The 13,849-nt window shown below is 38.7% G+C and overlaps 1 protein-coding gene across 1 annotated transcript; it reads right to left on the reverse strand.

Annotated features, from left to right (window-relative positions):
* Positions 1 to 2,229: 2,229 nt before the first annotated feature.
* Positions 2,230 to 5,301, reverse strand: LOC145878627 (hepatic and glial cell adhesion molecule). Its single transcript, XM_082974329.1, has 4 exons — positions 4,936 to 5,301; positions 2,974 to 3,273; positions 2,597 to 2,686; positions 2,230 to 2,467 (listed from the first exon to the last, which is right to left on the reverse strand). Exons 1-4 carry the CDS (start codon positions 5,120 to 5,122, stop codon positions 2,316 to 2,318), a joined length of 729 nt encoding a protein of 242 aa, XP_082830455.1. The 5' UTR covers positions 5,123 to 5,301; the 3' UTR covers positions 2,230 to 2,315.
* Between the last annotated feature and the right edge of the window lie 8,548 nt (positions 5,302 to 13,849).

Below are 13,849 nucleotides of genomic sequence, written 5' to 3' on the forward strand. Positions count from 1 at the left end.
TTAGAAGAAAAAAATGCTATCTAGAATCTAAAAGGGTTATTCGACTGGCCTCGTAGGCAAACCCTTTGAAGAACCCTTTTTGTTTCCATTCCATCCAGGTAGAACACTTTTGGGTTCCATGTAGAACCCTTTCCACAGAGAGTTCTACATGAAACCCAAAAGGGTTCTAACTGGAACCCAAAAGGCTATTTTTTATCTGGCCCCTCACCCCTAGCACCCAGTTGGGCTGATTAAAGTTTCCCTGCTCCTCAGCACAGATAAAACAAACAAAAAACACTTTTGTAGATGCTAAGTTGCCTACAGGTTTTGGGTCCATATGTATTTCCATAGATGAGATGAGAGGTTGCTGTTGAAGTTAAGAAAACATTAACACGCAACAGACTGTGCCTTGTAAGGGAATAACTGCACACCTCAGCGGTGTGAGAATGAAAGAGGCCTCAATATCCAAGCGATATTGATGCCAAACAATGATACAAGTGGAAGGTAAATTCAATCCAAATAAAGCGATATATAAACGTTTGATATAAAACAGTTTAAACTGTAGCTCCACATGGCACCTTCTAAGGAAGCAAATGGAATGAAACAGCAAGGGACCCACCTGAATTTGTCTAATAGAAACTCTAATTTTTGTTGCAGAAAGTTCAGTTTCGAGGAAACGGTTTCAATTGCTAAACGTTTTGCAACAGTGTCCGACTAATGAATACACTGTCCTAATTAGAGTTCAACTTATGCTATGTTACCTATAACCCTTTATGCTACTATACTAGCAAACCCACAGTTGGTGTCACAATAACCACAAAATCCCATCGGACACAAACTGGTTGAATCAACATTGTTTCAACGTAATTTGTCAACGTATTGTGACGTGAAAATACATTGGATTTGGAAAAAGTCATCAACGTTGTTTTGAGGGGAACATTTCAACCACCAGAGTACACTGAGTTTATAAAACATTATGGACACCTTCCTATTATTGATTTGCACCCCCCTCTGCCCTCAGACCAGCCTCAATTTGTCAGGACATGGACTCCACAAGATGTCGAAAGCATTCCACAGCGATGCTGGCCCATGTTGACTCCAATGCTTCCCACAGTTGTGTCAAGTCGACTGAATGTTCTTTGGGTGGTGGACCATTCTTCATACACATGGGAAGCTGTTGAGAGTGAAAAACACAGCACCGTTGCAGTTTTTGAGACACTCAATCCGGTGCGCCTGGCACCTACAACCTACGATACCCCGTTCAAAGGCACTTAAATCTTTTGTCTCACCAATTCACCTTCTGAATGGCACAAATACACTATCCATGTCTCAAGGCTTCAAATAATCCTTATTTTAGATGTCTCCTCCCCTTCATCTACACTGATTGAAGTGGATTTAACAGGTGACGTCTATAAGGAATCATAGCTTCCACCTGGATTCACCTGGTCAGTCTGTCATGGAAAGAGCAGGTGTTCCTAATATTTTGTACACTCAGTGTACAGTGTGTCATCATGGTAACCAATTTTCAACATCGACAAACCTTATATAACATATGTTGCTTTTGTACCTTTGAAACAACATCAGATCTTCAACATTATATCCACTATCAGAAGAAAAACAATAGGCTGGACAGCAACTCCTACTGGAGAGTTAATCTTTCTACAGCTACCCATTTGGTCTCCCATCTAGGGTCTTAACCAAGCCCAGCTTTGATATTTGTCACTGACTATTACCAATGTGCTATTGTGAGAATGATTGAGATATCTCTTAATAACTAAATAGATGCACTGTTGCTATCAAAGTCATTCCAAAGGATAGGTTTAACAGAGCAAATGAAACATAACCATACTTTATAAATCATATATCAATGATACTATTTAGGCCTTTTATAGCAAAGCCACCAACAGCTATTGTTTAAAATTCAACAAAGGGTCCAAGTTAAAATAGATAATACATATAGGCCCAGGGTTTCAAGCTTTAGTTGAAGTGAGCAGCACCGTGATGTCACAGAAGCATTTTTTAACCACAGATCATAGAAACGCGCTGTAGACACTGGTTTGGTACTGGAAATAATAAATATGAGGTTGAAAAGTGGCGGAATTGCCCTTTAAGGCTATCTTACAAACAAATGTAACAATATTTACTCAACTGTTGGTCAATTTCTTCAACAAATGATCAGGTCTATATAATTATCAAACATACATTAGTAATGGAAAGGAAACACAGACTCTTTGTTTATGTATTAAAATACTCATTTAGTAATACAATTGTAAACAGAAGTTGGTACAGAGTAGAGGAGTGATTATTTGCTGCATAAAACACATCCTTTGGTCATGTCAAAATGTGCATCCTGTTTTTACAGTGGCAGGGATGCAGTCTAAAGAGTTCTCATTCTTCACTGGGGAAGAAGGTGAAATGCAGGGTCTGACAGAGTAGGCTACACCACAGTTCTCCTCTTCTGGACTCCCTGAGGTGGATACACAGCACCCTGTACAGTGAGCACAAAAACAATTGCGTATTTCAACACTGCTCATACCACACATACAGACATACCATACAGTATCAACCATGACAGGAGTACTTTGTCTTTAGGCTACTCAAGTAGTATGTCACTTACCTTTAATATCTTTCTTTTTCCATATGCAGCATATTCCAATAAATAACGTTAGGACTATCACAATGATAGTGGTTAGATTAGGACCAGACTCTGTCAAAATAAAAACAGGAAACAAATTGATGAGTCCCAAAACAATATTTACACTTTACCCTGTTTCTTCTCATAATTTAATTTGATAGTGTTGCTAAATTGTTCTAGTTTTTGTCTTAATTTAATCAACAAAAAAAGAAGGTAACTGAATGCGGTCTGTGTGGGCTGTTCCTGTTGATAAATATTATTGTTTTATATGGAAGAATAGCAGTGAATGGGGATCCTAGTAAACTAATTAACAAGTCCAATAACAAAAAAAATGTTGCACATTACTATTAATGACATACCTACAAACTGAAGGCAGAGCATTTCAATGTTGAGTTTGGTTGTCTGGTTGCTGACTGGGTTGGCAGCCACACAGCTGTAGATATCGTTGTCCTGTAGCTTTATCTCCAGAGAGAGAGACAGGTTGGTGGAGAGGTCAGGGCTGCTGGTCTGGTTGAGTCTCTTCTCTCCTCTGTACCAGGACAGGGTCCTATATATCTGGTTCTCCACAGAACACACCACTGAACAGCTCCCCTTCTCTGATGAACTGTCCAGAAAATCACCTTGAGGGATTTTTCTGACTTGAGGAAGTGGTACTGGAGCTGGGATATTAAAATACAACGATTTAACAGAGATTCATGTCATTAATATCAGTCCTCTGGGTAGGAGGACAACTCTCACTAGTAACAAAAGTGTGGTGAGCACATTCAGTTTTTTTATCACTTTGGTGCAAATTTCAAGTATGTGGTACATTTTCACAACTCTAAGCACCAAAGTCTGTGCTTGTGTATCCTACAGGTATAATGGAAGTAGCATATATAAGAGGAGGCTGGTGTGAGGAGCTATTGGAGGATGGGCTCATTGTAAATGGCTGGAACTGTATCAAACACGTTAAACATATGGAAACCACGTTTAACTCTGTTCCATTAATTTAATTACAGCCATTACAATGAGCTCGTTCTCCTATAGCTCCTCACACCAGCCTCCTCTGGCATAAGCTACTTCCATTATAACCGTAGGATACACTGAATAAACCATGAACTCAAATGCACCCACTGATTGACAGTCAAAACTCGGACAAGGAAATGGACAATAAACAAGGTAATCGTTAAATATTAGTTTTGATATACCTTCACGTTTGAATTGTTACACATGATCACATTGTAGTTGTAAGTTTTGATAAGTAGGCTAAATACATGATCAGACAGAGCATTTTAGGCCACCGGGTGACACCCAACAAGAGGTGGTAAATATCAGCTGATGATACTGTAGCAGTGACGGTAACAACTCAACAGAAAAGTTGATATTGTGCAATGTTGCTTGGGGCAAAAATGACATACAGTATACTACATCAATACCTTTTACTGTAGGCTTCTGTTTTACAATACATGCCACAATACTCCTATATCTGACGATTTATTCTACGTATGTACTGTACAAGGATACTGCTTCTGTAAGACTGACATTTTTTTCTCAACATGCTCCAAAGTTTGATAAACAAATGGGAAATGTTATTTATCCTCTGTTATTTTTGAAGAAAAAAAAGATTTTTCATGAATGACTCAGGGTTGAAAGATATTATGACCTCCAATGAACCCTCAATCAAAGGTTCAGAACATTAGACAGGGCATTACAAGTGTTGTACCAAGAGTTTATAAAATATACCTTACATCTAAACAATGTGCCAAAGTGATTGAAAAAACCTGCTACAACTTGGCTAGCATTATAATATAGCCTCTTTATATAATAATAATAAAGTGCCTATAATAACTATTTTATTATTCTAGAAAATGGAATGGATTTAATGAGGCATTGGAACATCTCCCTGGTCTGTGTGGTTGAATCTGTGCTTCAAATTCACTACTCAACTGAGGGACCTTCAGATATTGTATGCAGCCTATCGGGTACAGAGGAAGGGGTAGTCATTCAAAAATCATATTATTATATTATTTCACACAGAGTATGTGATCTGTTAGGCCAATCTTAATCCTGAACTATTTTAGGCTTCTCCTAACAAAGAGGGTGAACATTTTATAGTTTTCTTTTCACTTTGACATTATGGAGTATTTTGTTTAGATTATTGACAAAACAATCCTATTTGTCGAAATCCATGTCAATCCCACTTTGTAACACAACAACATGTGAAAACGTCCACTGGGAGTGAACATTATAGGCACTGTGTAATGTGTTGTGTCACACCTATGACTGTAAGGTATGGGCATTGGGTCTCACTTGAAACACTTATATATAAAACCAACACTCACCATAGACAGTTAGGTTGAATCTCTGAGATGTTTTGTGTGTATTGAAAATGTTTAGCTGATAAACTCCAGAGTTGTTGAGGGTGAGATTTCTGATGGTGAGAGATCCAGTTTCTCTGTCCAGCTGCAATCTGTCTGAGAATCTTCCTTTGAATTCTGTGATGTTCTCTCCTCTGATGACCTGACTCATAACTATTGAGGTGTTTGGAATGACTGGACCAAAGAACCAAAATATCTTATCAACATGTAGTCCAGTTAGTCCAGTGTGTAGAGTGACAGACTGCCCCTCTCTCTGTGTCAATATATTCACTTCAGCATTCACATCTCCCAACAGATCTGGAATCAAAAGAATGAAATATGAATGTGTTGTTCAGTAGCAAAGACAAAGGGCACAAATCATATTGTGTGTGTCAAGGTTATTATGGTTTGTTTTAAGTTTAGCTTAAGTTTGTTTTCAGATCCACTTTACTAGTTTTTATTTAGTTTAAGTTTTATAAAAAACATGTATTTTTCATTTTATTTGTTTTAGTGTTAGGGACAGAAAGTTGCCTATTTGTGGGAGGCTAGGAGCCATTTCTGTTTTAGTGTTTTGGGGGTATGTCACTTTCATGCAGCTGTGGGCGGTAATGGTACGTTCAAGACAACTGGGAAAATCATGACATGTGATGTAGTTGTTTAGCGTCTTCCCTGCAAGTATATTGTATGTTTTAAATATATATATATATATTTTTTTTTTAATCATGAACTTCAGGTAGGAAAGTCAGAGCTCTAGGAAGAGGCCCGGGTTGGATTCCGAGTTGGAAGACAGTTCAAAATTCAAAAGATTTTTCCTTGTAAGAGCTCGTTTTCTTCCGAGTTCCCAATTGTGATAAACGCACTGACGACGAAGAGTTCTGAGTTCCCAGTAGTTTTGAAATCGGCATAATGCATAAGGTGATGGGTCAGGTCATAAGTTAGGTTTAAAGGTAGACTCAGCGAGATGACGTAGATACCACAAACTAAACTATTGCCACAACCTGGGCCCGGTTTCCCAAAAGCAGTAAAAAGTTAATCAGTAGAACCTCCATAGGAACATCTTTAAATCTCCGAGCTGTTTTCCAAAGCAATATCTAATAGGCTAGCCTATACATTATGAGGAGACCTGCCTGTAAATTACAGCAGTAACAAATCAAATCAGTGGATTTGTCACGTGCGCCGAATACAACCTTACAGTGAAATGCTTACTTACCGGCTGTAACCAACCGTGCAAAAAGGTATTAGGTGAACAATAGGTAAGTAAAGAAATAAAAACAACAGTAAAAAAAGACAGTGAAAAAGAACAGTAGCGAAGCTATTTACAGTAGCAAGGCAATATACAGACACCGGTTTGTCGGGCTGATTGAGGTAGTATGTACATGTAGATATGGTTAAAGTGACTATGCATATATGATAAACAGAGAGTAGCAGTAGCGTAAGAGAGTGGTTTTGGGGCACACAATGCAAATAGTCCGGGTAGCCATTTGATTACCTGTTCAGGAGTCTTATGGTTTGGCGGTAAAAACAAACACCAACACGAAGTACAATTTATATTGGAATAGCCTACTTACCGATGATGAAAAGTACTGATATTCCCAAATATTGAGGCGTTGTCATTTTATAGTTCTCTATTACTGGGACTTCATAGGTCTCTTCACAGCCGCTTTATTTGCACTACGCTTTCAGGCGGACGCACCGTTAATAGTTTAAGTTGCGGCAAAGTCGGTTACTGTAGGCTCCTCCCCGTATTTTCCCCCTAGGATGTCCAGTGTACAGGGTAACGTTTTCCGCGTCGCTAATTTCACCTCTTCCTTTTATCGGCGGATTCCAGAAAGGGCTCGCTTGGTAAGAGCTCTATGTTAGTGTATAAGCGCACAAGTGTAGGCTACCCGCAGCTATTCAATAATTTGGAGCAGCTAGCTAGCCTCTCCATCAGGGTTCTCTGCATTACCCCAAGTCGGGTAAGCTTGTGCCACCTCGTTTGTGTTTCGTCCTTGTTTTTATTACTTGTGACAGTGTACCAACCTGGGCGATACTCGGTTTAGTCGAGCGGTGTTGCGGCGCTGAGGGTTTGTCTTAGTTGTCTCTGTAGACTGCAAGATGACTTAGATGCACGAAGTAAACTTGGTCAATTGCCACAACTGGTCCCGGTTACCCAAAAGGCCCAAAAAGTTAATCAGTAGAACCTTCATAGGAACATATTTAAATCTCCGAGCTGTTTACCAAAGCAATCTTTATTATTGTTGCACTTGAAAAAGCTCGTAATCTAACGCGGATAAGTTCAAATTCGACTACAAATGAAGTTGCCACTCTTTGCAATTGATAAAAACCAGCAATGTATAAAAATATGCTTGGAATGAAAACCGAGATGATTCCATTTCATGGTCAATCAATTGAGTTATCAGAATGACGGCACAAACCGTAATTCTCTTACCAAACTTTGCTTCAGCGCTGTTCAAAAACCGACTACAGATGGATGCTCAGACTGGATCTCTCACCATCAGAAACCTCACCATCAACGACAATGGACTTTATCAGTTTAAGTCATCAGTGAACAGGTCACCTACCACAAATTCATTTTCACAGTCTACATGAGTATGTTTTAAATCAAATCAAGAGACCAGTTTTCAATCAACATCGAACAAGATCTGTATTTACAGTTAAATTGTTCATGGTAAATCCACAAATTCCCTTTCCTATTGTTCATGATAAATGTGACTTTTAGTCAATGTTATGTCCTGTAATCACTGTAGTAACTGTTGGTCTCTCCTGGTGTCCCAGCTTCAGTGCCTACTCCTAACATCAGAAACACCCCACATAATCCCTCAGTAGACAGTCGGTTGGTCAGTGGGAGCTGTTCTGTGGTGTGTTCTGTGGCGAACGGGAAAGAGGTAACCTTGTCCTGGTACAGAGAGAAGAACGGAAACCCATTCACCTTCTGAATGGCACACATACACAATCAATGTCTCAAGGCTTGAAAAAAAATCCTTATTTAACCTGTCTCCTCACCTTCATCTACACTGATTTAATAGGTGACATCAATTGCCTCGTTAAATAAAGGTTAAAATAAAAAATATATATTAAAAAAATAAGGGATCCTAGCTTTCACCTGGAATCCCCTGGTCAGTCTACAGTATGTCATGGAAAGAGTATGTGTTGTATACTCAGTGTATGTCATCATGGTACCCAATTTTCAACATATGTTATACAAGGTTTGTCTATGTTTATTTTGTACTTTTGAAACAACATCAGATCTTCAACATTACATCCACTATCCATTGGCGAAAATCTGATATCAACTTTGGAGGGGACAATTACATGAAATTTTCTCAAGAGCAATTCCTGAGGGGGACACCAAAAGTAGTGCTGTAACACATAGCCTACATTGTAATATGGTAAATGTATATTGAGGAACGAAAGAAATAAGGTGTTTGCCGTACTCCTAACTACCGGCACCCAAAACTACACAACTAATCACAACAGCAATACCATTGCCTTTAACAAATCTTAGTTCAGTCACCAGTTTAAGTTGAGAGTGGGGGTATCCATGGCATTTTCCAATTATGTTCCTATTTTACAAGTAAAAAAAATTGAGAACCTTTCATAATGTTGCCAAACAAAGACTCAACAAACTTACCTGAGACTCCCTGTCTCTGCCAGTCTGTCCCTGCATATCTGTCCCCAACTCTGCTGTCTGTGTGCCATCTGTTGCCTGCTCTGCCTAATGACATCATTGTGAAACATTTCCATTAGAATTTCATTTCTTTCTTATGAACATTTTATCAACTAGTCTGAGATATTAGGCTACTAGGGTTCTTACTATGCGTTTTGGTGTATTGAAAAATACTCTGATGTCTGTCTTTTATTTTTCTGCCATTTTTCTACCTGGCTGGCTGGCTACACACACAGTGTGTAGGTTATTTACAGTAGGAGATGGGCTTCTATCATCTTATCTTTTATCATTCTATTTGGGCTTCGATCTAAAAGGTAGCTAGCAAATGTGAAACGGATTAAAATGACAAGAGTTGACAGCTGTATGAGTTCACCATTTACACAACATATGCTGCAACCTTTTGTAATTTTAATAGTTTGTTTCATATTGGCTGGCTTCCAACAATAGCTGAATTTGCAAAGCTAGCGAGCACCAATTCAGTTTCAGTGGTGTTTGCTATAATCTTTGCTACCCGGGTTAAATAAAGGTGAAATAAAATAAATAAATAAAAGTTCACTTGCGACAATTTAGCTTTTGCAACGAGACCATTAAATATATTTAAGACAATGGTAGAAGAGAGTGTAGTTCTGTTTCAGTTTGGATTTCAGTTTATCGCTAACCTTATCACAGGGACTTTGAAGCACTAATTTACATCATCTGCATGCTGATTCCATCTTTGACGACGCCACATAAATGGAATAGGTACTAGCTAGCTTAATAGTTAATATTTGCGCGCTAGCTCTGCAAATTCAGCTAGTGTGTGTGCGCGATTGACTGGATTAACCTCACGTCAGTTACGTGTGATGAGTGCCTTTCAGACAGTAGATACGACCTCTCTGTTACCTAGCAAGCTAAGGGTGGGGGGGTCGCAATCTTTTGAAACTTAAAAATGCGCTATTAAGTGTCTATAATCAGCACAATTGCTTTCATTGCGTATTATTAATATTATTTAAATTACATAGTTATGTTTCAGTGATATATTGGGGGGGACAAATCATATTTTTCCCAGGATGGGGGGGTCGTGTCCCCCCCGGGATTTCTGCCCCTGCTACTATCAGAAGAAAAACAATAGGCTGGGCAACACCTCCGACTGGACAGTTAATCTATATACAGTTAATCTATATACTCATTTGGTCTCCCATCCAGGGTCTTAACCAAGCCCAGCTTTGATATTTGTCACTGCCTATTACCAATGTGCTATCGTAAGAATGATTGAGAGATCTCTTAATAACTAAATAGATTCACTGTTGCTATTGAAATCATTCCAAAGGAGAGGTTTAACAGAGCAAATGAAACGTAACCATACTTTATAAATCATATATCAATGATACTATTTAGTCTTTTATAGCATTTGCAAAGCCACCAACAGCTATTGTTTAAAATTCAACAAAGGGTCCAAGTAAAAATCGATAATACATATAGACCCAGGGTTTCAAGCTTTAGTTGGTTTCTAATTTTAACACAATTGATATGTGGTATTGACGTCTCCATCTCAACCAAAAATGAAGAATAGGACTAAATCAAACCAATCAAACATTAAATGCACCTTAAATAAAGTTTGATTTGATTTAGTGCTATTCTTTAACTTAGATTTTTGGTTGAGATGGAGATGTGATTCTGACGCGTCAATTATTAATTTGTAGACGAACTGGAAATAAAGCCAGACTAAGTCAGTGACACAAAAGATACATCTCCTTCAAAATGTTGATATTTGGTTGCATTGGCAACCAAACACAATTCAATATTACTTTTGTAATACAGTAAATAGCCTATTAACTTGTCGACAAGTTAACAAGTGATATGTTGGCTGAGGATATACTAAAAATGTCTGGTATGTAATGACATTTTAATTCAAAGTAAATGTAAATTCTTTATTTTTATGTAGTTGTGTGGGACAGCCGTATGATCAGTTCATGCCTATGATTTCAGAGTTCAACAAAGCCAACAGCTGCTTCATGTGTGCCACTGATAAAGAACCTGGATGTGGCCCAAAGACTGACTGGGCTAGTAACTTTATTTAACATGTTTATAATCTTTTGACAACAGTGACGGCATGTAAGACAATTTATGATATAACACAATGGATGGCTAATTCGTCATTCGTCATACTGCATTGATATTTGATATTATTTATAACGTGTTACTTTGTTTTGTTTTAGACTGAATGTTTTGCATGCCAATGGTGGTTCCATGTGCTGTAACTAGGAATGAAGACAAAATAGTTCCGAGTAAAGAACACAAACTGGAAGTGCAGTCTTTGTTGTTGAAAATGTCCGCTATACCCCATCCACACTGAAGAGGCTCTGAAATGTACATCAACCAGGGATAAAGAGGAAGTTAACACTGAAATGTTTCATACTTATTTGAAGTTAAAAGTGTCTGTTGACATGTTGGAAAAGATTAATGGTCTACAATTTGTTTAATTTGTCAATATTACATTTTTATTCCTTGATTTACTGGCCACCATTACTGTGGTTACATGTTCAGTATATGTATTGACCAGCAAACCCACTGCAGCCTACCTCACTAGCTCACTCTCCATCCCTGCTTTGGACAATTAATAGCATGACTCTCATACTTTGCCCTTTTCCTTTATGGTTGATATTAACTGTCTCTCCTATTGTGTACCGCTGTTAAATACTGTGGAAAAATAAAACACAGGGGAAAAAAGTACTTAGAACTACCAATTATTATAGATAAATATTAAAGAAAAGGGTAAACACAACACTGGACTGAACCCCCTAAATGGCAAACTAATATTAATGTTCAACAATATAGAAGAGACATAAATAGAGGGTATGCAATATGGGTGTATATCCACTGCACGCTTCTTAGGTGTGTAATTGACATGACCAAGGAGCTATTGAAATGTAAAACTATTAAAAATGCATGTTACACCGCGTTATTTAACAGCACACAAACAGGAGTGTGCAATATAGAAGGGTACATTCTGCACGTTCTGCATGTTTGAAGTCACAAGGTCACATGACCAAGGAGCTATTGAAATTTTACATTTTGAAAAATTCATGTAAAAACGTGTGAGATGAAAATGGACAAACTAAAGGGTTGCAATATAGAAGGGTAGTCAGTGGACATTCTGGACCTTGTTTGAGTCAGGTAGGTCACATGACCAATGAGCTATTGAAATTCGAATGTTAAAAAGCTGGTACTTTGTTTACGCTCCCTAACTAATTCAACTAGGAATACAAACATGCTGCTCACATTTCCACACGTTTATTAGCTCTGGAAGGCGAATGAATGTCCAAATCGTGAAAATAAGACCTGTGCAGTGTTGTGCGCAATTCTTCCAACATAATGACACTTATTTGGAGTCTGTGGCTCAAGTGGTTTGAAAGCTATTGAGGTTTAAAAGTGCGAATATCCGTCCAATATCCAACCTGAAACTGGCTTTACCTCGGTCGATATTCTTCCCTTCTGCAAACACTTGACACATGACCACATCTTTTACATGTACGACACTGAAGATGCTTGTGCACAAAAGCTCTTACAGGGTATCTCATGAATCCAAACGTTATAGGACAAGGGAGAGACTCTTCATCAAAGACTAGCATGGATGAAGTGAACTTTTCTCCGTCCACCATACAGGTCAATCGACGTGCACCAACCACTCCATCGATGTCTTCAGTCATATCGTGTGGTTTCATTTCTTGCGCGAACCCAGAAATAACCCTCTTGATAGGCGCCCTGCTACGAAAATCCATGCAGAAAACATACCACTCCGATCTTTTTGAGTCTTTAAAACACGCTTCTACAAATCTAAATCTCTTGACTGGAGACGATAAACGAGTCTAGTGGTTTCCTATTTTACAACATAAGTTGAGTTCTCGTTTCCCTTTTTCTTCGCCACTGTGTAACCAACTCATTCTCACTTCCTGTGAAAGGAGTCACAACTAGACTCACTATTGCTTTCAAACGAAACCTCGTTTCCGCCATTCCTTCCTTCTACCCCCCACCTCCGTTCTCGCACGTCCTCGGTTTGTTTTCTGAAAATTCGATTTGGGGCCAGGGCGAATATAATTGGAACCAATCATATTGGTGGTTGGATTGTTAGTTGACTGTCTCGCATTCCCATTGGCTGACAGTGTCATTTCACTTAGTTGTGACAATTGAGACAGAGACGGATGCGCTCCTGAGGCGCAAATGTAAAGCAAGTGAATAGACATTTAAAGTCCCAGCAGTAGAGAACTGGAAAATGACAACGCTTCAATATTTGGGAATATCAGTACTTTTCATCATCGGTAAGTAGGCTATTCCTATAGAAGCTGTACTTCGTATTGGTGTTTGTTACTGCTGTAATATACAGGCAGGTATTATCATAATGTATAGACCTATGGTTATTAATGTATACCTTTAATTCAAATCAAAATCAAATCAAATTTTATTGGTCACATTCACATATTTAGCATATGTTATTGCGGGTGTAGCAAAATGCTGGTGTTCCTAGCTCTGACAGCGCAGTAGTATCTAACAATTCTAATCAATACACAAATCTAAAAGTCAAATAATGGAATTAAGAAATATATAAATATTAGGACGAGCAATGTCAGTGGCATTGACTAAATACCGTAGAATAGAATACAGTATATACATATGAGATGAGTAAAGCAGTATGTAAACATTATTAAAGTGACTAGTGTTCCATTATTTAAAGTGGCCAGTGATTCCATTTCTATAATATATGGGGCAGCAGCCTCTATGGTGCAGGGTTGAGTAGCCGGGTGGTACCCTGCTAGTGATGGCTATTTAACAGTCTGATGCCTCCGAGATAGAAGCTGTTTTTCAGTCTCTCGGCTCAGCTTTGATGAACCTGTACTGACCTAACCTTTAGGATGGCAGCGGGGTGAACCGGCCGTGGCTCGGGTGGTTGATGTCTTTGATGATCTTTTTAGTCTTCCTGTGACAACGTGTGCTGTAGGTGTCCTGGAGGGGAGGCAGTGTGCCCCCTGTGATGCGTTGGGCAGACCGCGGCAGCGTAGACTAGTGGTTAGAGCGTTGGACTAGTACCTGAAAGGTTGCAAGTTCAAATCCCCGAACTGACAAGGTATAAATCTGTCGTTCTGCCCCTGAACAAGGCAGTTAACCCACTGGCCGTCATTGAAAATAAGAATTTGTTCTTAACTGACTTGCCTAGTCAAATAAAGGTAAAATAAAAACCCTCTGGAGAGCCCT

Source organism: Salmo salar, chromosome 04, assembly GCF_965601325.2.
Source record: "Salmo salar chromosome 04, fSalSal1, whole genome shotgun sequence".
Taxonomy (NCBI): Eukaryota; Metazoa; Chordata; class Actinopteri; order Salmoniformes; family Salmonidae; genus Salmo; species Salmo salar.